Source organism: Natator depressus, chromosome 7, assembly GCF_965152275.1.
Source record: "Natator depressus isolate rNatDep1 chromosome 7, rNatDep2.hap1, whole genome shotgun sequence".
Classification (NCBI taxonomy): Eukaryota; Metazoa; Chordata; order Testudines; family Cheloniidae; genus Natator; species Natator depressus.
Window position 1 is genome coordinate 71,834,697 of NC_134240.1, and position 27,230 is coordinate 71,861,926.

At 40.2% G+C, this 27,230-nt stretch overlaps 2 protein-coding genes across 2 annotated transcripts in view; one reads left to right on the forward strand and one right to left on the reverse strand.

Moving 5' to 3' along the window:
* Positions 1-17,260, forward strand: part of MMRN2 (multimerin 2) — a 49,764-nt gene extending 32,504 nt beyond the window's left edge. Inside the window, exons 3-7 of the mRNA XM_074958758.1 lie at positions 778-884; positions 5,669-5,740; positions 7,715-7,879; positions 10,031-11,968; positions 15,198-17,260. Coding sequence (XP_074814859.1) covers positions 778-884; positions 5,669-5,740; positions 7,715-7,879; positions 10,031-11,968; positions 15,198-15,580 — 2,665 coding nt within the window. The 3' untranslated portion in view covers positions 15,581-17,260. The remainder of the gene's footprint in view (positions 1-777; positions 885-5,668; positions 5,741-7,714; positions 7,880-10,030; positions 11,969-15,197) is intronic.
* Positions 17,261-22,333: 5,073 nt separating this feature from the next.
* Positions 22,334-27,230, reverse strand: part of BMPR1A (bone morphogenetic protein receptor type 1A) — a 184,591-nt gene continuing 179,694 nt past the window's right edge. The window contains exon 13 of the mRNA XM_074958762.1: positions 22,334-26,967. Within this exon, the coding sequence (XP_074814863.1) occupies positions 26,842-26,967 (126 nt within the window). The 3' untranslated portion in view covers positions 22,334-26,841. The remainder of the gene's footprint in view (positions 26,968-27,230) is intronic.

A 27,230-nucleotide genomic window follows, 5' to 3' on the forward strand; every position in this document is an offset into this window, starting at 1 on the left:
GGGGGGGAAGAAAGGCAAATACAGTATTGTGTAAAATGTAAACTACTAAAAAAAATTAAGGGAAAGCAGCATTTTTCTTCTGCATAGTAAAGTTTCAAAGCTGTATTAAATCAATGTTCAGTTGTAAACTTTTGAAAGAACAGCCATAATGTTTTGTTCACAGTTACGAATATTTGAGAGTTATGAATAACCTTCATTCCTGAGGTGTTCCTAACTAGGGTGACCAGATGTCCCTATTTTATAGGGACAGTCCCAATTTTGGGGTCTTTTTCTTATATAGGCTCCTATTCTTCCCCACCCCCCTGTCCCGATTCTTCACACTTGCTGTCTGGTCACCCTATTCCTAACTCTGAGGTTCCACTGTACAGAGTGGAACAAGATGTTGGAGCTCTGAGAATTAACGAATGGTAACCTCCACCTCTGAGTTTGACTGGCGTTACATTTGCAAGACACTACGGAAACTAACATTCAGTTGCTAACACTGGACTCCTTTATAACTATCACAATGATACTTCTTTTTTGCAAGAGGCCTGTGGCGAGGGGTTTACTTAAAAAAAAAAAAGTATGAAAATCAAATCACAGTTTATGGAGGTGGAAAAGAGCGCTCTCACTACAGTCAGAATGCTCTGTTGAGCAGCATGGATGCATGTTGTTATTATTTGATGTCTTAATTTTTTGTACTAGCCATCTAGAACAGTATAGGACCAGATTCTCAGCTGGTGGAGATTTATACCAGTTGAGGATCAGGTCCCTAGTGTCATGTTTTTCATTTTCCAGGTATAGGGCAACTTTGAAGCCAGTATATCGTGTGAAGCAGAAGGTTTTAAACTCTTTGCACTGGAAATGCTGCCCTGGTTATATTGGCGAGAACTGTGAACACCATGGTAAGGAAAGTTCGAAAGTGAATGTGAGAATTAAGACTAGACACCAATCATGGTGGTTTTTGGAGGGGCAGGGAGAACTTCTCTTTTTTAAATAATAAGACCTGGTCTACACTATGGGGTTAGGTCAAATTTAGCCACGTTAGGCCGATTTAAAAATGACTGTGTCCACGCAACCAACCCTGTTCCGCCTACCTGAAGGGCTCTTAAAATCAACTTCTGTACTCCCCAACAAGGGGAGTAGCGCTAAAATCGAACTTGCTGGGTCGAATTTGGGGTAGTTCGGACGCAAATTGACGGTATTGGCCTCCAGGAGTTATCCCAGAGTGCTCCATTGTGACAGCTCTGGACAGCACTTTGAACTCCGATGCACTAGCCAGGTACACAGGAAAAGCCCTGGAAACTTTTGAATTTCATTTCCTGTTTGGTCAGCGTGGCGAACTCACCAGCACTCAGCAGCACAGATGACCATGCAGTCCCCTCAGAATGGTAGAGCGTACAATGTTTCTATGCTCCCCGTATCATCTCTGTCCCTGAGGTTATCGCAGATTAGAAGGTGAAAAAAACGCACTTGCGATGACATGTTTTCCGAGGTCATGCAGTCCTCCCACACTGACAGGGCACAGCTTGATGCATGGAGGCATTCAGTGGCAGAGGCCAGGAAAGAATTAAGTGAACGTGAAGAGTGGAGGCAGGACGCGATGCTGAGGCTAATGGGGGAGCAAACGGATATGAAGCATCTGTTGGAGCTGCAGGAAAGCCAACAAGAGCACAGACCCCTCTGCATCGACTGTATAACTGCCTACCCTCCTCCCCATGTTCCATAGCCTCCTCACCCAGATGCCCAAGAATGCGGAGGGGGAGGCTCCGAGCACCCAGCTACTCTACTGCAGAGGATGGCCCAAGCAATAGAAGGCTGTCATTCAAACAGTTTGATTTTTAGTGTGGCTACAATAAGCAATGTGGCCTTGTCTTTCCCTCCTCCCCCACCCCACCTGGGCTACTTTATTAATTTAAAAAAGAGAGATAATGGACAAAGAAAGAATGCATGGTTTCAAAACAATAGTTGCTTTATTTCAAAGGGGGGAGGGTGGTTGGCTTACAGGGAATTAAAATCAACAAAGGGGGCGGGTTTGCATCAAGGAGAAACACACACAACTGTCACACCGAAGCCTGGCCAGTCATGAAACTGGTTTTCAAAGCCTCTCTGATATGCAGTGCACCTTGCTGTGCTCTTCTAATCGCCCTGGTGTCTGGGTGCTCAAAATCGGATGCCAGGCTATTTGCCTCAACCTCCCACCCCGCCATAAATGTCTCCCGCTTACTCTCACAGATATTATGGAGCATGCAGCAATAACAATGGGAACGTTGGTTGCGCTGAGGTCTGACCTAGTCAGCATACAGCGCCAGCGAGCTTTTAAACATCCAAAGACACATTCTACCACCATTCTGCACTTGCTCAGCCTATAGTTGAACTGCTCCTTACTACTGTCCAGGCTTCATGAGCCATGGGAGCAAGGGTAGGCTGGAGTAGGTGCGACCACGCAGTGCTGCTGGCTGGGAGAGCAGCCTGAGGCAGAAGCCTCCAGTGTGCATGATATTGCAGGCAGGACTGAATCTCCATGAGATGAAACTTAAAGAAGAGAATGACTCGGAGTCTCTGGCTCCCATTTGGTGCCCATAGAATAGCCATGTTTGTCCAGGCACCCCTGATCAACCTCACCGAGGTCTGCCAGGAGCACCCAGGAGACATACGACGGCTATCAGTCCTACTGCACTGTCTGCTGTGAAGGGAAGGAGCTGCTGCTGTGAAGCAATGCAGTACCACGTCTGCCAGCAGCACCCAGGAGATGTACGGTGACGGTGAGCTGAGCGGGCTCCGTGCTTGCTGTGGTATGGCATCTGCATAGGTAACCAAGGAAAAAAGGTGTGAAATGATTGTCTGCCATTGCTTTCACGGAGGGAGGGAGGGGGGCCTGATGACATGTACCCAAAACCACCTGCGACAATGTTTTTGCCCCACCAGGCATTGGGAACTTAACCCAGAATTCCAATGGGCAGCAGAAACTGCGGGAACTGTGGGATAGCTACCCACAGTGCACCCCTCTGTAAGTCGATGCTAGCCACGGTAGTGAGGACGCACTCTGCAGACCTTATGCGCTTAGTGTGGACATACACAATCGACTGTATAAAATTGGTTTCTAAAAATCGACTTCTATAAAATCGACCTAATTTCATAGTGTAGACATACCCTTAGGAACAAGAGATCTAAGCTGAGCAACAGGACTTTATTGTCTGCATTAGACCTTCTGTTAAGGCTTTCATTCCATTTTAGATTTATTTTTTTTTTAAAAGACTGTTACACATCTAAGATGTGAGGCCACTAACATGGCTCATCTTCTCAGGACTTCTATTCCCTTAATCTGCTGCTAGTTTGACATTATTAGTAGCCAAATGGCTGCAAACAGTCATCTAGAAGCCTACTGTCATGCTCATCACACATGATGAAAGGTCTGTTTGCCACATGGCTGTAGGCTCAACTGAGGTAGAAGTCTACCCTGCCAGGACTAAATTCCAAGTGAAGGCTGGTGACTAGGTCAGTTTACAGCAGCAGATCAGTGACTAGAAAGATCATGATGTATTCAATTCCAAACAAAATTAGTGGATCCTATACTCGCTGCCCTCCACAGAATAGGGGAAACTGACAGCTGCCTTGTTGACACAGTAATGCATGGTGGATTAGGTAATATTACCTCACCCACCTAGTTGCTAATATCCTGGGACCAAGATGGCTACAACAACACTGCATACAAAAATGCTTGTTGATCATGCTCAGAAGAGGAGCAAGAAGCCCAAACTACAATATTATTATTATTATTAGACAACTTCTCTTTGTAATTAAGGAGGCCACAGTGAGAACAAGTCAAGGAAGGTGAATCCTTATCTCACTCACTTGTCCATCTATTCTGTAATTTAAAATGGAGTTTCTCTTTTTCCCTTTGTGGAGCTGGCTTTTTTTTTTTTTTTTTTTTTTTGGAGGGCAGATCTAGCCCTCTGTAAAGCACTGCAGATTTTGAAACATATACTACTACTGGCCATTCTTTCATTTATACTGTTAGAAGAAATACCATCAAATGTAGTGCATTTTGTTTGGTAAATGAGCGTTACAGAAGAAGAGATTAAACACGGCTACCCTCTCTTTAATTTCCCATTTGCACAACAGTATTATGGCTGTGTGACAAAGTTCCTCCTCTGCCTTGGTGGGTCCTGCGTTTTTTGGGTTTTTTTGGCGGATATGCTTGCCTCAGAGGTTCACGGCAGCCCTCAGTCTGGCCACTTCTGCTAGAGGCTCAAACCTTCCGTTCACTCAGCTAACCTCATCACTGGCCAGCATGGGGGAAACGGAAAACAATCCCTGCACTCTCTGTGTCCCACCTAGTGGGTCGGGGACAGGCCAGATCCCTTTCCAAATTAGACCTTCCCTTCTGGTGTTTCTCATAGACCAGGTCAGCTCCTCCTTGTCCAATCAGGGGATGGGGGGAACCCAGGCCCACCCTCTACACCGGGTTCCAGCCCAGGGCCCTGTGGATAGCAGCTGCACAACAGCTACAACTCACTAGGCTACTTCCCCATGGCCTTCCCCCAGCACCTTCTTTATCCTCACTGCAGGATCTTCCTCCTGAAGCCTGATCACGCTTGTACTCCTCAGTTCTCCAGCAGCACACCTTCTCACTCCTTGCACACCCCTGCCACTAACTGATGGGAGGTCCTTTTTAAACCAGGTGTCCTGATTAGCCTGCCTGCCATAATTGATTCTAGTAAGTTCTTAATTGGCTCCAGGAGTCTTAATTAGCTTGCCTGTCTTAATTGGTTCTAGCAGGTTCCTGATTTCTCTAGGGGAGCCCCTGCTTTGGTCACTCAGGCAACAGAAAACTATTCATCAGTAGCCAGTATATTTGCCTTTTACCAGACTCCTGTACCCCACTGGTCTGGGTCTGTCACAGCTGATAGCAACACTGTGCAGGGACTTTTAGTTAACTGTAGTCATAAAAAGGAATTTGCAGAGATTTGGTGGAAGCCACAAAAATACTAGTAATTTGTAGGCATTTAAAAATTTTAAATATATGTAGAACACACAGACATTCCCTCCAAAAGTGTTAAAATGGATAAGGCAGGTCCAATTTTCAACCTAAGCTTTTAAACTAAATGTTAACTGTGTACAGTCCTTCCTAGCTGATTTCTTAAAGGTCAATAAATCATGAATAGAATAGATCCACTGAGGTTTTATTATTATTTAAGCAATGCTATAAGCTTGTGGCACTGTAAAATAGGTAACTGTTCCAATCCAGGAAAAGATTCACTGCCCTGAGGAACTTGTAATCCAAAGGTCTGACCTTGGAGTCTTTATTCATATGGGTGTGGTTGGGACGGGATTTAAATGTACAAGCAATTAAAAAGCAATACAGACTGACGTGTGATATTACAAAGATGAGTGCAGTAACTGGGCAAGTGGGTAGACAGAATAGTTTAATATCTGGAATGCTTCATGGTAGAGGTGGAATTTAACACAGAAAACAAGGGGCAGATCCTTAACATGTAAATTGACATAGCTTCATTGCCTTTAACAGTGCTGTCATAATTTACACCAGCTGAAGATCAGCTTCTATATGTATAAAATGAAAAGAGATCCCTTCTGTTTTGAGTAGTTGACTTGTGTGAAACAACTTACAGAAGAGGGGAAAGCAGGCTGTGCCATTAATATGCAATTTATCAAATCTCAATTGCAGATCCCAATTTTGTTCCACTGCCAGCTAATCATACAGAAGGACTGGAAGATGGAGAAGCATTCTCAAGCAAAAGTATGTTCCTGAACTTAACTCACTGCTTCACTTCATCTCTTTAATCTCATAAAAACAGATGTATACAATGAGAGGAAGGACTTTTCAGCAGCTGTATACATGCTCTGTGTGGACAATAGATGTCTATATAGTGAATTTGCTTGCTTTGGGAAAGCCTTTCCCCTTCAATTGGTGAGAATTCTTTAAGTGTATACATCTTGTTTGGTTAACCCTGTATAACATTTCTACAAATGATGTTGGAAGAAAAGATCATTTGTTCAGTATAAGATGCTCCCCGACCCTTCAGTGTAAGGGAATCCCTTTTTGTGAGCCTGTAAGTTTGACACAGGATCCTGCCAAGCTTGAGACAAAGTGACCCAGATTTTCAAAATTGGGTACCCCGTTAGACTCCTTTGCCAATAGGTAGGCACCTAAATAAGTAGCCTGCTTTTTTAAAATGTACTGAACACCTGGCAGCTCCCATGGACTTTGGTGCTGTACAAATACATACCTGTCCTGAAGTGCTAACTGTCTTTTTGGTCTCTGGCTGCCCTAGACTGACTTGTAATACAAGAATACCCAGGGAAATTAAGGTAATCATTCTACAACTTTGTATCAAATGAGATGAGAATACCAACTAATACAAACAGTTAATTCTTTCACTGTTTTGGGGATTTTAACATGAAATTGCTCATCCTCCAAGGTGAATTCTACCATTTTCAAGAAGTGGAAACCTATCGCTCAGAATACTTATCAGAAAAACAACCCATCAAAATGGTATTTTAGTCATTAATAAAATAGACCTGCCCAAGGCTCTGTTGGCATTACTATGGACTTAGTGCTGTAGATCCATACCTCAGTACTCTGTCCTGTCAGTCTGACCAAATGTACTGGTTCCTTGTGCCTCTGGGAAATGGTGCAGTTTTTAAGTGCTATTAAATATCTCCTAACAGCTGGCTTTAGGGCAATGTTACAGCCTTGGAAGACACTGTCCTCTCTCCGACACTGAGCTCAGCTTGCATAAATAGCTGCTGCAAGGAGAGTTGAGAGTATAAAAGATTTTTAATGAAGGTGAAGTCAAATAGAGCTGGATTGAAAATATTTTCTCCCCTCCCATGAAAATTGTCACGATTTTAAAAAAGTTCCTGTTCTACAGTGGGATGAAACAAAGACCTTTTGATATTTTTTGGGAAAAAACCTCCCCACCCCCATCCTTGAATAGCCAGTAGCCTGATGGTTAGGGTTCTAAGCTAGGATGTGGAAGACCCAGGTTCAAATCCTGGCCAAGCAGCTCTTCTGTTCTCTTCCCCCCACCCTCCAGTTTTGACCAGAAATTCTATCTTGGACCTGAGAAACATTCCCAATTAAAAACTGTTTTTTGTCAAAAAATTCCCAACCAGCTCTACAAGCCAATGGTGTGTGATTTGTAGGTAGACCAACTTTGCTTTCCTTTTAGGGTACATCTGGCACTGCAGTTAGGTGGTGTGATTCCCAGCTTGCATCGACATACATACTCTAGCCCTGCTTGAACTAATATGTTAAAATAGCAGCATGGCTGTGATAGCATGGGCACCTAGATTGAGCTGCTGCCTGTGAAGCTGTGGCCATACTGTTATTTTAGTGTGCTAGCTTGACCATATACATCTTCCTGAGCTGGGAATCACATCGTCCAGTTGCAGTGTAGCTGTAACCTTAGGCAACTGACTTGAAAGCTCTTATTCTGCAAGAGATGCTTATGGTGTGGTGGAGGGCTGTCATTATAATACTCCCATTGAAATAACTGGGACTACACGTTTACGTGAGCTTATATGTCATGTCCCCAAAAGCCTTTTGTTTATAGAGTCACTAGAAGACTCAAGGATGAATTAAATCTTTACTCAGTGAGTAAGGAATACAGGAGTTGGTACAGAGCCTGCACCCGGTTGGGGTGCACTTTTCACACTGTTGATTGCTGGATATTGTGTGGCTGATCACTTTCTTTCATTTTGCAATTAGTGTCGACATCACTGCAGGCAGAAGAAATTATGAAAACTATTCAGCATCATAAGGGACTTCTGGAAGATCTTCAGAATGATATTCATCAGTCAGCCGGAGATTTACAGAATCTACTTGAAAACAACATTACCACCATGACGTCAAAACTGAACCTGAGTAAATCTGGTGAGAGGATTGGCACAGACACATCAGTGTTCAAGCTGGCATTGTAGATTCATATATACCAGAAAGAAAATCTAGAAACTGGTATTCTGTAGGGCTTTACTTCAATTTTTAGGGTGTATCTGCACTCCAGAGATATGACTGCAGCATGTGGAGACATACTTGTGTTAGCTTTGATTGAACTATCTCAAACTATAGCAGTGAAGCTTTGGCGGCACAGACTAGATGCTTGAGTACAGACCCAATGTCTCGGGCAGGTTTGTCCATAGTTTCATTGCTAATGGTACTTGTGCTAGTTAGATCAAAGGTCACTAAAAAGGTATACTATATATCTATATATAAAGGTATATCTACATATGCTGCAATCACACCTCTGATTAAAAAATGGACTTGCTTAGAGTGAGCCAAATCCAGATATGGGGTAAATGAGAGCAATTCCCCTGGAAGTCACTGAGTCAAATTACCCTGTGACAAATTGGGGTGTAAAGTGGTTGTAAACCATAGCATAGTTTAAATTGAATTTATTTGGCATAACTTAGTGTAATTTACATGCCACAATGGCTGAAGAATGGGTATCAGGAAAAGCAATTCACTGTGTAAGAGAAAGCAGGCTCCTTACAGTTACTTGTTAATTTCTTTTCCCGTTGCGCCCTTCACCTTCCTCCCTTTACTGTGTAAGTTTTTGCACAGTCATTGCGCACACATTATACTGAATTCAAGATTGGTGGAAGTTACATAAGAGTGAGTGTCTGAATTCTCCAAACCAGCCTGTACTCCATACATACTTTTCACTGCTGAATTTGGCCTACTAGTGAACCATGGGTTCTGAGAACCTGGTTCCTTAATGAGAAAGGATCAGTGTTTGAGTTGGTTACCATCAAGTACAGAGAAGATATCACATACCGTTATAGGTAACTTTGCAGATGCTGCCTAGGCCCAGTGTAATATTTAAGTTTGAGTATCCCTTTGTGTTTATTAAAGTCATTTTAGTTTATGCTGTCCCTAAATTTTCAGATTTCAGTGTGTTGTATAATTTTGTATTTGATATAGTTGCATGGTAAGTATCAGAGGGGAAGGCATTATGGAATTGTGGGATACACACATTAACTTGTGGGGGTGTTGCTAAAATGGCCAGTTGAGAAATTATCATCATAAATTCAGAGTTAACATGCTTCTTAGATTAACAGGGGCACTTCACACTTCTCAGAACTATTGTTTCAAAGTGGCTGCAGGCTCAGAAAGACAACACTGTATTGACTTATGCTCAGTTTAAATGAGAAGATTATTTTTCCAACCATAAGTAAGGCTATGTTTTAGTCACAGGTATTTTTAGTAAAAGTCATGGGCAGTAAACAAAAATTCACGGTCCGTGACCTGTCCATGACTTGTACTATATACCCCTAACTAAAACTATGGTGCTCTCGGGCAGGGGATAGCCAGGGGTGCTGCGGATGCTCTGAAGGGGAGGGTGGTCAGGGACTCCCACTTGGTACTGGGGGGCAGGATTGGTAGGGCAAGCAAGCTCCTTACCCAGGTCCACATGGTTCCCCGGAAGCACTGACATGTCCCTTGACTCCTAGGTGGAGGCACAGCCAGGGGGCTCCGCACATTGCCCCCACCCCAAGTGGGACATGGTGCCACTTTCAGGGAGCCCCCTGACATAAGTGCCGTCCAGAGCCCTCACCCCATCCCTCACCCCAAGCTCCTGCCCCAGCCCTGAGCCCCCTCCTACTCCCAAAATCCTGCTGCTGCGGGGGGAAGGGTGGACACAGTGGCCCAAGACTGCCCCTGCAGTGGTCAGTGCAGCTGGCCATGGGGCTGCTTGAGCTGCTTCCAGTCAGCTGCACTAGCCACTGCAGAAGTCGTGGAGGTCTGAGAAAGTCAGAGAATCCTTGACCTCTGTGACAGACTCACAGCCTTAGCCATAAGTATTAGAAGCTTAATTCTCTTTTAAAGGAAAGTTTAGATTTTGGGGGGATATTGTGGCAGTCACCACAGAAAAACACTTAGCTAGTGACCTGGAGGTACTTGTCCAAATCTGGTCCCAGCCTGGAAAGGTTTAATTTCCCAAAACGTCATTTAAATTTTCCCTTTTAGTTTTATAGGAATATTTTTCTTAGATTGTGTGTTGTACAATTTAATTCTGTGTTACAGAACTGCCTGAAAGGCTCCTTCAGCAAATGTTTCCCCATGTGGAGAGTTTCCTGAGGGAACATTTTAACCCAATGTGGGCAAGCTTCAATAAAAGCTTACAGAACCTCTCCAGCATGGTAAGAAACTTGTCCAAGGATGTGGAGGCCAACAAAAAAAGCATAGAGAAAATCCAAGAAAGCACCGTGCCCAAGAAGGAATTCCAGGAGCTAGGAACTAAGTTTGAATCGAAAGTTCAAGAAAATGTAGTGAGACTGGACCAGCTGAAAAGGGAAATAGGCAATCATCTACACATGCAGCAGACTATCATTCACTATAATCTCACTATGATCAAGGCAGATACTGATATGAAGCTCAAGAGGTATCATAAGATACAGCAGTCCCATTTATTAGCTTTGAATAGTAGCATGACAGACATGAAACAAGAACAAGAAAACCTTGAAGATGAACTTGAGACTTTGAACAGAAACTTAACAGGACTCTCTTTATATTGTGGCAACAAAGATGAAGCTACCTGGCTATCCATCAGGCAACTCAATGAGACCCTGATAGGGCATGCAAAGCAGCTTAAAGAACTGTACATGGAGTCAGATGTGGCCTTTGAGGATATTACTGTTTTAGATAAATGGGTTAAGGATTTAAAAGCCAAGTCAAAGCATGAATCAGAGGAGTTTAGAGTAGCCTTAATGGAGAAATCACTTATTATTGAAGAGAACAAAGAATCTCTGCAAAGGCAAATATTGGAGCTGAACTATACCCTCTCAAATCTTCAAGAAAGCCACTGGGATCTATTGAAGTACATGAGAGAGTGCAATTGTGAGAAAATATCTTCTGACATTGACATACTGGAAGAAGATCAAAAGAATATCACCCATTCCCTAGAGAATATCCAGCTAAACTTAAAGGAAGTGCAACACCTAGAGACGTCTTCCAAGGACCTCTTGAGGAGTGAAATTGAAGAGCTGTCCACGGCTATTCATTCTATCCATCAGTCTCTTGGTTATCAACAAGAGCAAAGCAGACAACTGATGGACAGCATGTCTCATCTTAAATCACAGATTAAGATTTTGTCAGAAGATATTGGCTTCCTGAAGAAGAAAGATGAGGAAATTCACGGCCACATCAAGTATCTCAATAGCTCTTTCAATTCTCTTTTGGAAGATGCAATGCGGCATGAAACAGCACTAGAGGCCTTGTTGGGAGCAGAAATTATGGAGGTCTTGTCTGAAGAAAACCCTAACACCTTAATATCATCAGTAGCTCAACTGCAAGAAGCTCTCAGACACACCTCAGATAAACTCAAAGAGCAAAATGTGACTTTAGAATCCCTTACAAAAAGATTTAATTTTCTGGAGATGGGTCGTGAGAGTAACCATGATGTTCAGAATGTCCCTAAACATCCCGAACATAAAAAGCAAACGAAACACACTCTGGAGGAAGTCAGGAGCCCACACAGCAATGTAGAACATATGGAGCCTAACCATGAGGCTTCCAGGGATGACACTGTGGATAATCCAGCATATAATGATATCATGACTCTAAAAAAAGAGATCAAACATCTAAGTATGGACATTAAGAGGCATCAGTCACGGAGGGACGATAACAATAACTGCTGCAATCATACTGTAGTAAATCTAGTGGAACCACTCAGCATTTCAGTGGAGATTCTGAGGGCAGGTTTAGCAACCACCAAACAGAGTTTTGAGGACCATCTACAGATTTTTCAAAAACTGTTTGGAAGGAGTGAAGAATTAGTTGCCTCAAACATAAGTCTGGACATTACAAAGATTCAGTCAATGATGACCAAAAAGATGAGGAGGCAGCAAAAAGGTCATGAGAAGCAAAAAAGGAGAGACAAGAAACAAGAAACTGCTGAGAACAGAGAACACATGCAAACTATAAATGGAAGAAATAAACTAGTGGCTGAGCTTTTGGAAAAAGGTACGTTCTCCCCGTCCCCATGCTGTAGCTTATTTCTGAGCCTCACAGCACACTTCAGGTGCATGGTATATATAGTGTGGGAGCTGGTCAGTGTCTCAATACAATCCAAGATTTGACATTGCATTTGGTTCCTTGGCTGGTATGAAGTCAGTGACTGGTATGAAGTGGCTGGTATAAAGTCAGTGGAGTTACAGATTTACAACAGCTGGGTAACTGGCCCTTAACATTAAAAGCTCCATGTTTTGCTTGCAATTGCTGGTGATTACTTAAATTTTTTTTTGTTCTGAGTCAGGATGAGGCTGCTGGGTCTCCAAGCATTGGCTCAGTCTCCATCATTATTTGAGTTTGGGAGGAACAGAAAGGGCCAAATCCTGTTCATCTTGCTAACAAGAACAGGCACATTAACTTAATTGGGTAACTTGAGTAAGCAAAGTGGAAAAGCTTGGGTCCAAAGGAAGCATATGTTTAATATGCTGTACTTTGTGTGTTTTAATTTCATTCCTCTAGTTGATTCACCAAAACTTCCCTGTTTCTCCCCATGTAGACAAGCTCTGAATGGGACCTAAGATTCTTGCCACTTAAAATGTGTTGTTTACTGACTGCTTTTGGCACTGAGTCTGTAAGTTCCTTTCTATCATGCCTCACTGCAGTGCCCTCTGCTGGTAAGAAGAATTTCTTTATAGATTCATAGACTGAGCTCAGAAGGGACCATTTTTGATAATTTAGTCTAACCTTTTGCATAGCATAGACCATAGAATTTTGCCCAGTAGTGCATGAATCAAGACCAGTAACTTTTGATTGAGCTAGAGTATATCTTTTAAAAAGACATCCAAATCTTGATGGAGAGTCCGTCAGATCCCTAGGTAAATTATTCTAATGATTAATTACCCTCACTGTTAAAAATGTGTACCTTATTTCCAGTCTGAATTCGGCTTCCATCTATTTAATCTTGTTATTCCTTTATCTGCTAAACTAAGGATCACCATCAGAAATCTTTTCCCTGTTTATGTAGTCAGACCATCTTCAAGTCATTTCTTAAACTTCTTTTTGATAAACTACAGAGATTGTGCTTCTGAAGTCTTTTACCGCAAAGCACATTTTCCAGACGTCAGATTATTCTTGTGTCTTTTCTGAATATTTTTCAATTTTTTAAAACATCCTTTTTAAAGTGAGGACACCAGAACTGGAGACTGTATTCCAGAAATGGTCTCACCACTGCCATATACAAAGGTAATACAAACTCCCTGCTTTAATCTGATAATCTTTTACAAGAAAAGACTTAAAACAAGGCACTGCTTTAAGATATATGGTTTGGCATTATTTTATCTAGAATTATGGAAACACCTATTGCATGTATATAGAATAACAGAAGATTAGGGTTGGAAGAGACCTCAGGAAGTCATCTAGTCCAACCCCCTGCTCAAAGTAGGACCAATCCCAACTAAATCATCCCAGCCAGGGCTTTGTCAAGCCGCGCCTTAAAAACCTCTAAGGATGGAGATTCCACCACCTCCCTAGGTAACACATTCCAGTGCTTCACCACCCTCCTAGTGAAATAGCTTTTCCTCATATCCAATCTAGGCCTCCCCCACTGTGACTTGAGACCATTGCTTCTTGTTCTGTCATCTGCCACCACCGAACAGCCTAGCTCCATCCTCTTTGGAACCCCCCTTCAGGTAGTTGAAGGCTGCTATCAAATCCCCCCTCACTCTTCTCTTCTGCAGACTAAATAAGCCGAGTTCCCTCAGCCTCTCCTCATAAGTCATGTGCCCCAGTCCCCAATCATTTTCATTGCCCTCTGCTGGACTCTCTAATTTGTCCACATCCTTTCTGCAGTGGGGGGGTCCAAAACTGCACACAATACTCCAGATGTGGCCTCACCAGTGCCAAATAGAGGGGAATAATCACTTCTGTCAATCTGCTGGCAATGCTCCTACTAATGCAGCCCAATACGCTGTTAGCTTTCTTGGCAACAAAGGCACATATCCAGCTTCTCGTCCACTGTAATCCCCAGGTCCTTTTCTTCAGAACTGCCACTTAGCCAGTTGGTCCCCAACCTGTAGCAACACATGGGATTCTTTCATCTTAAGTGCAGGACTCTGCACTTGTCCTTGTTGAACCTCATCAGATTTCTTTTAGCCCAATCCTCCAATTTCTCTAGGTCACTCTGGACCCTATCCCTACCCTCCAGCATATCTACCTCTCACCCAAGCTTAGTTGCACTCTCCGCAAGTTCGCGGATGACATCCATCCCATCATCCAGATCATTAATGAAGATGTTGAACAAAACCAGGCCCAGGACCAACCCCTGGGGCACTCCGCTTGATGCTGGATGCCAACTAGACATCAAGCCGTTGATCACTACCTGTTGAACCTGATGATCTAGCCAGCTTTCTATCCACCTTATAGTCCATTCATCCAATCCATACTTTTTAAACTTGCTGGCAAGAATACTGTGGGAGACTGTATCAAAAGCTTTGCTAAAGTCAAGATATATTATGTCCACTGCTTTCCCCATGTCCACAGAGTCAGTTATCTCATCATAGAAGGCAATCAGGTTGGTCAGGCATGACTTGCCCTTGGTGAATCCATGCTGACTGTTCCTGGTCTCCCCCATGAACTCTGGTCTTTTTATGTACTTCTACTCTATACCATACAGATTAACAGATTTCATGGGGGAGACCAGCATTTCTCTTGCTCTCGTAGCTAGATCGGCTCAGCAATGCTGATGGTAGCAAAAAACTAGTTATTTGTTTTACAGTAACACCTAGAAGCCTCAACCAAGATTGGGGCCTTACTGTGCCAGCCATTGTATAGACACACAATGAGCACACAGCTGAAACAGAGACAAAGAGTAGGAGTGGAAGCAGAGGTGCAGAGAGGTAAAGTGACTTGCCCAAAGTTTCACAGCAGAGCCAGGAATAGAACCTAGGTCTTTTGACCCACTAGTCCAGTGCCCTACCCACTAGAACATGGTGCCTCATTAAATCAAACGGAGATGATTCCTAAGACCCAAAGGAAGCAGATATAGATAATACTGTTGAGCCATTTTGATTCCCATTGTGAGCACAATCTTATTTTAAATATTTACATTTAATAAGGTAAGTTAACACAAATATATATGTGGCAATCATAATTACAAGCTTTATTCCACTACCTACCTGTGGGGAGCAAGCACAGAAAGAGTTGCTGTATTGTTAAAACTGTTCCTCTCCCTGTGTTGTTCTAGATTCATCAGTGGCATTCTACGTTGGATTCTCCGAAGAATGGGATGAAATAAAAGCACTGAGATTTAATGAAACATACCTTAATTATGGTAACAGCTATTTCCCTGAACAGGGCTACTTCAAAGCACCTCAAAATGGTGTCTACATGTTTGTCATCAATGTGAAGTTTAGTGCAGGACCTGCACTAGGCCAGCTGGTTTTTAGCCGTGGGAACAGAATGACTCTGTCAAGTAGTCAGGAGACAACTGGAAGCTCTGAGACCACTTTTGCTATGGCAGAGCTGAAGAAGGAGGAAAGAGTGTGGTTTGAACTGCTGCAGGGCTCTATAGTGAAACGTAGCCCACCTGGAACAACCATGGGTGGATTTCTAATATTTAAAACTTGAAGTGTGCCATTGTTCATTAGTCAACATTTTTCCACAGATACAGTGGACCATCAATTACTGCCTGATCTGTGATTTGTGTGCATGTAAATTCTGTTGCGTGTGTTTAACATAGCACTCTTAGATTTACCATCATGTTCCTTTCTAGACATATTTGGTTTTTGATTACTTAAAGCATCACATAGAATTCAGAGAAATGGGATTTTATTAAGTTTCTTCTGTGTGATAAATGTCTCATGCACTATCTCCCCTCATAGACATGATAGCAGGGCCACCTCCTCCCTCCCCACTGAATAACCTCCCAGTGGCAGCTCTAGCAATTAATTAGATTGAAAAGCCATATTAATAAAGAATATTGCTTTAGCTATTTTTGATGCAGTTTAACATCTGTAGATGACAAGCCCAAAACATCTAGCCTGCCTGCTCTCTGCAGACCACTAGTGACCCCAGACGATAGTTTGGAAACCACCGAACCCAATTCAGCGAAGTGCTTAAGCATATACTTAACTTTAAGAATGTGAAGAGTCCCAATTAATGCAATGGGATGCCTCCTGTGCTTCAAGTTACACACACAAGTAAATCTTTACAGCTTTAGATAGGCACTGCTGTCTCAGTTTTCTAGGCACTTGGTCATGATCTAACTGAATTGTAAAGCTAATTTTAATGTGATGCTATCAAACTGATATAGGCCCAAATTTCTGTTTTAGGGGAAAAAACAGGTTAAGTGATATACTGACAGTAATAAAATGTCAACGAAACGTTTTTTTAAAATTTAAAATCATGCTTCTGCAGCGTTTGCAACCGAAAAGTTCCAGCACTCTGCTAATGGTACACAACAAAAAGTTAAACTGACTAGTCTATTGTCATTAGCTCACTTGAATGGAATGCAAAAGGTAAGTTAGAGTTGAGGGAAATTCTGAGATTTCAAAATTTGGTTTCATCCTGAATTGGGATGAAAAGTCAAATCTCTGATTTTTACATATACTACTTCATTTTGATAAGGTCAAAATGTTTTGGCTTTTACATTATAAATATAATATATAAATCAAAATGATGAAATTGAAGTGCAACATTTCAAACTTATAAAAACAAAATGTTTAAAAAATTCTGACAAAATGGATACATCCCCCTCAAAACACAGATTAGTCAAATCAGCATTTTCCGATGGTAAACTGTTCCATTGGAAAAATTTTGACCAGCTCTAGCTGTGAGCATTAAACTAAAGAATTACTAAAAACATGTATTGCTCTTCAAACCTTAATTTTATAGCTGACTGTGCCCTTTGCAGTGAAGATTGGATGTACCAGTTCGTAACATGTAGAATAATCACATGAAAGCACTCCTTTGCACCATTGCCTCTGCATGTTTCTTGGAATAAGGCAAACCAGAAAGTTAGCAGTTTTAACTGTTTATAAATTAACTCACTGGTGGGATTGTAAACATCTCTCTGTACTGCGGTCTCCAATACACTGAAGACTGAAAATACACCATTTATTCTGCACCTTTGACAAGTAACGTAATCTCATTTTTGTGCACAATACTGCTTGAATATTTTGAGCTGGGGGGAGGAAAGAGTACAAGAAAACCAAGATGGGGTGAGAAAGTGCAAAGGGAAACAAAAGCATCAGTGACAGGGCTGGTATCTTTTAGTTAGACCATTAAAATCAGGTGACCCAGACACTTTTAATGAAGTAGATTCAAGTCTCCTTTCTATCCCACTCATCATCTCCAGCAGTGATATGGCTTAGAGAAACCAGGTAAAATCCCGGCCTCATTGAAGTCAATGGGAGCTTCGACAATGACTTCAGTTGAGGCACAATTTTACACGAGTTATTCAAAGTGTATTTGTCCACATGTACAATAAATTTTTCAGAGACACTATTGTCTATGGTTGCCAAGCTTCACAGTGCCTGACATGCTTTTTAAAATTCTTAAGTATTAAAGCAAATTTTTGCTGACAGTAAAAAGGTTAATTATATTTAAGTTCTAAGGGTGGCCAAAAAACTTATACCAAAAATATAAGAGTTCTATAACTATTATTGGCAAGAGATAATATTAGTAAGGGGATAAATTAACATTCATTAGATAATATCAGTTATGCCAACATTTTGCCAAAAGGAGTCTCAAAACTTTAAAATATAATACCAATATGTGGCCAAAAGGCCAAATACCATGGGGGAGAAGTTACAACTGATTAATCAAAACAGAATTAAAATAATTCATCAAAAATTTCACTGAAACACAGCCTCTTCATCCTGCCTTTCAATACTATTCACAAACAAAACACAATCTCATCCTAGCCAACATTAATGCCATGTGGTAAAACAGAACAGATTAAGTATCAACCACAGTACAGTAGCTACAGCTCATTAAAAACCAAAGATATTGGCAACATATCTAGGCCCTTTCCAGCACTACATTTCTATGATTCTATATTTCAAGGTACCATAAATATTAGCTGTTAAAAAGGACAATTCTATTTGAGATATAAACTGTTGCTCCTTGGACTGATGAAAATGTCCAGAGGGACTCAGCTTTAAGTATTATATCCCACCGGCCACTTTTGGAACCCATAGGACAAGAGTTTACTACTATAAACTTCACTCAAGTAAAAATAAAAAATTATAATTGGCTTTCTAATTAATATTATTTGTAGGGCTGTCAAACAATTACAAAAATTAATCACGATTAATCGTGCTGTTAAACAATAGAATACCATTTATTTAAATATTTTTGAATGTTTTTTACCTTTTCAAATATATTGATTTCAATTACAACACAGAATACAAAGTGTACAGTGCTCACTTTATATTTATTTTTGATTACAAATATTTGCACTGTAAAAAACAAAAGCAACAGTATTTTCAATTCACCTAATATAAGTACTGTAGTGCGCTCTCTTTATCATAAAGAAAAGGAGTACTTGTGGCACCTTAGAGACTAACAAATTTATTTGAGCATAAGCTTTTGTGAGCTACTCAATTTGTTAGTCTCTAAGGTGCCACAAGTACTTCTTTTCTTTTTGCGAATACAGACTAACATGGCTGCTACTCTGAAACCTCTCTTTATAATGGAAGTTGAACTTACAAATGTAGAATTATGTACAAAAAAATAACTGCATTCAAAAATAAAACAATATAAAACTTTAGAGCCTACAAGTCCACTCAGTCCTACTTCAGCCAATCGCTCAGACAAACACGTTTAGTTACATTTGCAGGAGAGAATGGTGCCCGCTTCTTGTTTACAATGTCACATGAAAGTAAGGACAGGCGTTTGCATGGCACTCTTGTAGCCGGTGTCGCAAGATATTTACATACCATATGCGCAAAAGATTCATATGTCCCTTCATACTTCAACCACCATTCCAGAGGAGATGCATCCACGCTGATGACAGGTTCTGCTTGATAATGATCCAAAGCAGAGCGGACTGATGCAAGTTCATTTTCATCATCTGAATCAGATGCCACCAGCAGGTCGATTTTCTGTTTTGGTGGTTCGGGTTCTGTAGTTTCCGCATCTGAGTGTTACTCTTTTAAGACTTCTAAAAGCATGCTCAACACCTCGTCCCTCTCAGATTTTGGAAGGCACTACAGATGCTTAAACCTTCGGTCAAGTGCTGTAGCTATTTTTAGAAATCTCACATTGGTACCTTTGCATTTTATCAAATCTGCAGTGTGAGTGTTCCTAAATCAAACAACATGTACTGGGTCATCATCTGAGACTACTGTAACATGAAATATACGGCAGAATGCGGGTAAAACAGAGATGGGGACGTACAATTCTCCCCCAAGGAGTTCAGTCACAAATCTAATTAATGCACTATTTTTTTAACAAACATCATCAGCATGGAAGAATGTCCTCCGGAATGGTGTCTGAAGCATGACGGGGCATATGAATGTTTAGCATATCTGGCACGTAAATACCTTGCAACAACAGCTACAACAGTGCCATGCAAACGCCTGTTCTCACTTTCAGGAGACATTGTAAATAAGAAGCAGGCAGCATTATCTCCTGTAAATGTAAACAAACTTATCTGTCTTAGCGATCGACTGAACAAGAAGTACGACTGAGTGGACTTGTAGGCGCTAAAGTTTTACATTGTTTTGTTTTTGAGTGCAGTCATGTATCAAAAAAATCTACATTTGTAAGTTACACTTTCACAATAGAGATTGCACTACAGTATTTGTATGAGGTGAACTGAAAAATACTATTGCTTTCATCATTTTTACAGTGCAAATATTTGTAATAAAAGTAATATAAAGTGAGTACTGTACACTTTGTATTCTGTGTTGTAATAGAAATCAATATATTTGAAAATGTAGAAAAACATCCACAAATATTTAATAAATTTCAATTGGCATCCTATTGTTTAACAGTGTGATTAATCGCGATTAATTTTTGTAAGAACAGTTAATTTTTTTGAGTTAATCGCATAAGTTAACTGTGATTAATTGACAGCCCTAGTTATTTGTACTGGCAATAAGAGTTTGTGTGAATTCAAATGTCAAATAGATCTTTACCTTTATAGGCAACATATGCATAAAAGGTCTATCCCCAAACACAAATAATCAAGCAAAGCAGTTTATTAAAAGCTTTGTTCTTCTTCCAATATGAACCAAGGAGAAAATTTAAGAAGAATACTGATTTTAGTATTGTGCCCACATTTAAGGCACTGGATGATTGACGATAGTCCACCAAACAACTTTGAGCATCACTAAGGAAGATGATTAAAGCTGTTAATTGTTAACTTATCCAATGATTTAAAGACTGAACCAAATACAGTATTTTAAAAGCAGAGAAGTACTTGGTTATGCATTAACAGTTTCCAAGGTAGTACATGCTCACGAAGTCTTATAGTAATACAAAACACATTACTAATATGTACTAAAATAAGGTTATTTACTTAAAAATGATACATTGGACATAATCTGTGTACAGAAAAAAGCATTCATGGTAAACTTAAGGCACCTTTTAAATCAGATGCTGTACAAGGTACATTAGTGTGTTACATTTTAAAAGATTATTCTACACTTTTGGCATATAACAAACACAAGAATGTAATCATTCTGCTTGTTTTACCCTTCTCTCATTTTTATTTACATCTTCTCTAAGTTAACTACAATGTTATTTTTGTATACAATATAATACATTTCATGTTGGGCATGGGTAGGTCAGAGCACAAACATCACTCCAGTATGTGGACTTAATTGCATTCAAGGATAATATAGAACAAGGCAACAATTACATGAGATTTGTTGAACAAATTAAGTAAAATAGTATTTACTTCAACTTTGTGATAACTATTAAACCATGGCTACTATACTGTGAACTCCATAAAGCTCTGTATTATATAACATTATATCACCCCTACATGGGGGGTACACCCAGCGGAAGCAGGATTGTGTCCTCTGACTTCTTACAGAAGCACTGTCACAACAATGGAGAACTGCTAAATCATTTCCTATCGAACCAAAATAAAAGATAAATATTATTTCCCTTTAAACATTATTACAGTAACCAAAAAAGGTTTTTAATTTTAAACTTAAGTGACATTTTTACTCTTCAAATGGTTTTAGTCTGTTAATTTAATTTAAAATATAGTATGTGAAGACAATATAGCTGATTTGTATCCAAAGAATTAATTTGATAGCACATTCAGTGGTCATTTAAATGACGTTCTAAAATTTGATTCTAGGCTTACTGAGGAGGTAACAGTTAAAGATTCATTCTGCATTTTAATATCAACACTTAAAGATAATATAATTTAAAAATGTAAAGGAAATAATTAAGGAAAATATAGTACATACAAATGAAACTGACAGTTTTCCAAGATTTTAAAGTCTCGTACTTTCAAAAACATCTACCTTGAAAGCTGATTAGAGGCCTACAGAAGTTGTATATCACTTATCTAATTTGGGTTTTCAAGATACTCATTCTTAAAGAAAAATTCTAAGATAAGCAAACAGTAAAACCCAAAATGAAAGTCTGCTTTCATTCCTAGAAACATCATATTCCTTTAGGAATTTACAAGTTAACCAGGAATGTAAATGTTTCCTTACTCTCACTGAATACAATGGCCTCAATTATCTCAAAGATGCAAGTTACTTTCCATCCAGCTAAAGCAAAGTAGAACATGCGAGACAACACAAATCTCCATATGCAACTGCTTAATTGGTTCCAAGGCACAGACCATGTTCACAAGGCATACTCTATACATTACATTTAAAAGGTATTTGCCAGGCATCCTCTCTCTCTCTCTTTTTTTAAATACTGGTTGATAAATAATTACTGAAGTAAGTTTGACCAACAAAATGAGATGATCACTCACTTCGGATGAAGGAGTCTGATACTCCTTTAAAAGGCTTTGGAATCCTTATAAGGCAACATAACTTGACTTAAGTCTGCATTAAGTACAAAAATATTTTTATTTAATACATTTGCTAAGATTAATGTCAAGATTTTAAGAAATGGGTAAAGCTATGAGCCTAAACTCATATTTAGGCCCCGATTTTGCAAGTTACTTCACATAGGACTTAAGCACGTGCTTAAGTGCTTTACTGAATTAGGGCCTTAATTTACTAATTTTCAGAAGTACTGAGCACCTACTGGCTCTCAATTGAGCCAATGAAAGTTACTGTATACTCAGGATTTGAGAATATAAGGCCATTTATTGAGGTGCCTAAAACAGATTTTGGAGCCCAACTAGGCAACCACTTATTAGAATTTAGGTGTAAGTCCCCCTCCACCTCTTCCTTCCTCCTCCCCCCAACCCAACAGAAAACCCAGCTCAGTGGATTTACTTTATGTAAAAGTGTTTTCTGTAAAGCCTTTTAAAGTGTTAAGGTGTTTACTCAGAGTATGTCTAAACTACAATTAAAAACCGATGGCTGGTCCATGCCAGCTGACTCAGGCTAAGGGGTTGTTTAACTGCAGTGTAGACATTCAGGCTCAGGCTGGCACCTGGGCTCCAGGACTCTGCAAGGTGGGAGGGTCCCTGAGCTCAGACTGCAGCCCGAGCTCAAACATCTATAGTGCAATTAAACAGCCCTTTAGCCTGAGCCCCGGGAGCCTGAGTCATCTGGCATGGGCCAGCCACAGGTGTCTAATTGCAATGTAGACATACCCTCAGTATCACCAACATTTTGCCTTGCAAAAACTTAAGCAATAAATATTTGGGATGGGAGGGAAATCAATGAATAATTAAAAATGGTGTTTCATTTTTACATTTCTGTTGCTTTATTTAGACTACCACCAACTGTTTTCCTTAAAGACTTCAGAAAAATCATGTCAAGATTAAATGTCAGCAAATAAATTGTAGCTAATAAAGATGTATAATTCACATGGCACTTTATTGGATTAAGTTAAAAAAACTCCAAGTTCTGAAAGAGCAAGCTTATGGGACATGTGCATAAACATTTCCCTTTTTATTGTTAAAAACCCAGGTCGGTGGGTGGGTGGAAGCAACTTATTCTAAATTATTGATTTTATTACTCATGCCAAATATTTTCCAACTACCTGTGCTACTTTTGGGGGAATTCTACGTCACTGCGCATGCGCAGAATTCATGGCCCCCGCAGATTTCTTTGCTTCCCTACAGAAAAATGATTTCTGATGGGGAAGTAAAGGGAAGCCACAAGAGCAGTCACACGCCCCTCCCCAGAAGTGCAGGCAGGCTAGTTTGAGTGCCCGGAGCAGCCGGTAGAGATGTAAATCACAGCTGGGGTGGGATGGCTGGGCAGTCATGTGTGAGAGAGAAAGATACACTCTGTCCCTCTCGCTCACTATTGCGGAATGCTCAGTGTGAAGGGGCAGGGCTTTGGGGTATTTCTGAGAAGACAGGTGTGGGGCAGGCTCTGTTCCACAGGCAGAGTAGAAAGTAGCAGCCTGCCTGCTTAGTGAATTGTTCCCATTGTTCTTTGTAAATTCCCCAGGAGTATAAAACAGGTGTAAAAAATTTAAGGCTCCTTTATATTCCCAAAGTGGTGTAAAGAAGCCTTATTGTAAAGGACAGTATGGCCTTATATATGCTTATGGTGCTTTAGTGATTAGAACTGGTCTACGTTTTTTGACTGAAAAATTTTCCTATCAAAATGGGCTCCATGAACTGTTTCTACTGACCTTCCTGGAGATGGTCAGTAGCCAATATAAATTGTGAGTTTGAGCCCTCACTTTCTTTTCAGTTGCCTGTGATGTAACACTGAGCATATGGCTGCATATATTTGTTAATAATTAGAAGTAAAGGGTCAATACTAGCTACATTGCTACTAGACATTGTGGGCCTGGGGATTTCCTCCAATGCTTCCCACTCCCATTCTCCATCCATTGTATTGTAGTTTAAATAAATTACCAAAATAATTGAAACCAGCGTGATTATATTGCGTTATATTAACAAATAAAATATGCAGAATTTTGCAGAGTTTTAAAATAGTGTGTGCAGAATTTTTAATTTTTTGGCACAGAACTCCCCCAGGAGTACTGTGCAAACTAATGCACAAAGACATGCTTAACAACTTCAGCCTCATCTTATATCTTTCTTGACAATGGACGGAAAAAATTTTTAAAGCCCCCTTTTTTTTCATAAGAATTGTGGCACACTATTGTCTACTGCTGTCTTCAAATAAGTTAAAATTATACTTGACACACCCATGAATTGTTCAACCAGAATACATATTAATACTTAAAGGCTTTAATGAACAAAAGTAATGACTTTATTTTAAAAAAGAAATGTCCCTTGAAATAACTAGTTTTCTATAAAATATGTAGCATTGTTAAATAACGTCTGTACATCACAACAGAAAATAAAAAATTCTGCAGTCTTTTGCCTGACCACTTACTTTTTGCAAACTATGAACAGAAGTGAAAAAACCCAGTGTTAGATAGTTATTTGCAGTTGTTCACAAATGCATATTGGAACTTCATTAAGTTACATTTTCTATTGTATTTTCAAAGGACATTTTAACACAATTTCAAAGCAGTCTCCATGTACCCATTTTAAGACGACAGATAATTTATCAAAAATCTTAAGATGAAATCACTACGTCTGATGAATGTCAACATTTTTCCAAAATTTTTCCCCCTCCAAATCTGAGCTATAGCATGTGTGTGCACATTTACCTATGACCAGGTGTTTTAAAATAGAGCACATTACACACTATATAAATACCTTCCCTTTTTAAAATTATCTAGAACAAGGTTACAGTACAAGGTTAGAGGCACTTAAATTAGGTTTAACTGAACTGTTCCAATATTGTGTTTTTAATCTTCAGCAAGATTCACAGCATTGGAGTTTAAACTTGAGTTATGTTGCTTTTTCTGACTTCAAACTGATAGTGACAAAATTAATGGTATATAACTAATGGCCCAATTTTACACTAACCATTTTAGTTTTTTTGGCCTCTTATACAAACCTGTCTTGATCAACAAAAAAAAAGAGCAGAAATTTGATTTCCTGTGCAAGCCAAATGGCTTTCATATAACTAGCCAGTCGCTGCAGTACAGAATCATATGCACAGCACTGCGTATTATACAGAAACCCTTGACCAAATCCTGCAGCAATGTTAATTTATTGTACCTCCATTAAAACACCTTTCAATCCCATTTCTCCCATACCCAACAACACACATCCGATTCAGTTGAAAATACTCACTGATTTACCATTTGTCAGTGACGATTTTCAGGAATGACAGTATTTGATTATGTTTTTTCATTGTGTCCTCTAGATGGCCCAGCTCTAAGATCTTCAGCAGTAACTATGCTGTTAAGGTAATCTAGCTCAGAATCTCCTTTGCCTGCCTCATGCATGTCAGTCAGCTTCAGCGGTTCATCTCAGTTCCCCAGGTCTTGGATGACACTGTATTCTCTCAGTTTCCTAGCTGCCCAGCCTGCACTTCTGTGAGTGGGCCCTATCTGCAAACTGGACTCCACCTCTGGCTCTCAGACCTCCCCTCCTGTCTGGTTCTATAGAATAGTGAAAGGAGCATGCAATGCAATCCATTTAATTCCCTCTCATGGGGAAAGACGCAAAGCATGAAGCAGCTGCAGACAGGTCCCAGCAGGGCAGAGAGGCAAAACAGAAAGCCAAAGGTCTGGCTGCTGCAAAATGGTGCAGTCTACAACAAAAATGCTGACTTCTGTGGTACCTTGAAAAAAGCCAAATTCCACAACCACACAATCATGGAGCATACTGGGCCCCAAGTGAGATGACTGAGGCAGATCACACCTCAGTCACTGTTTCAGGCTCTTTGCAGACTCAGGGCTTGTCTCCACAGCAAGGCAATGCACACTAGAGAAGTGCGATTTCTATGAAGTGCCCTTATGTGCTGCACACTTACTGGCCTGCAACAACCCCGCTGGCATGCACTAAAAAGTTTCCTAGTGCATGTTAACAAGCAGCATGTATATGAAGCACCCTAGGGGAACTTATAGTGTGTGCCAGCAGGGTCTACATGGATCAGTCAGTATACTTTAGAAATCACACCCCTCTAGTGTATGCATTGCTGCACTGTGTAGACAAGCCCTCAGATGGATATTGGTTTACACTGTTCACATTTCTGAGGTTCTCTTTGCAACCAAAACAGCACAGAAATGTAATTATTTCAACATGAAAATTGAGATTCTGGAGCACAATTCTGTGTCGAGGGATGAATTCTGTGGCAAATCCTGTAACTGTGGAATCAGGGAACATACGGGGCCCTGACCATAAGTCTGTGAATTTAAAGATCTATCCCAATGGCAGTCAAAGAATCCTGGCACACACATAAAAGACCCATAAAAGGCATAGGAACTGTTAAACTGAGTAGTATCTCAAACAGATTCCTAACCTACAGGCTATTTCAAAAAGACTTGGTATGAACCAACTAGGTTTTTATCAGGTAGAAGGCAAAAAGCTTATATTTCTCCATCTCTGTTGAATCCATTTAGCTTCTTAAGGCTTTCACAGAAAGCACTGTACTCTGAACATGCAATTTAGTACCCAGAGTTTCACTGGAGACTCACTAAGTGTGACTGAAGTCTCAATGCAGCTTAAAACAAAAATGATACGCATATTTAAAACAAGGCTGTCCATATATGTAGCATGTAATGTACAGAGACTTTCAGCATTATATTCTACAAAGTACTGAAAGATTTAATATTAGCAGCCTGTAAAAGTAAGATGAGGAAGTGGACTGAATCTCAGTTGCTTCTTCTTCCCACTTAGTTCCCACCCTTATCAGGGTGAAAAGTTCTAGGAGTCCAACTCTGCTCCTCAGTACTATATTATTCTGTCAAATCTTTACATCTTGTGATTCAACCATCTTGGCAAGTGTCTTCTTGATCCTCAAAGCTGTAAGTCTAGAGGCAGGATTGTGGGCCCAGCATTCAGACATTAACTTCAACACTGCTCTTAAACACTGAAAATTAAAAAACAAAAGGATACGATTGTAAACAATAATGACTGACAGTTGAAATGGTACAAGTTTTAAGGAGGACACTGGTGAAGCACGTAGGCCAAAAAGCTTAATTTTTTTTCAATATTCTGTTGATTTTATTTACAATATCCTTTGTCAATTATTTCACCTGAATAAAGTAACATTGGTATCTCCAACACTGATCTGATTTAGAAAGTGTGCCTTAGTTACAACGCAACAACAAACTGGTGCTCTTTCTTTTGTTT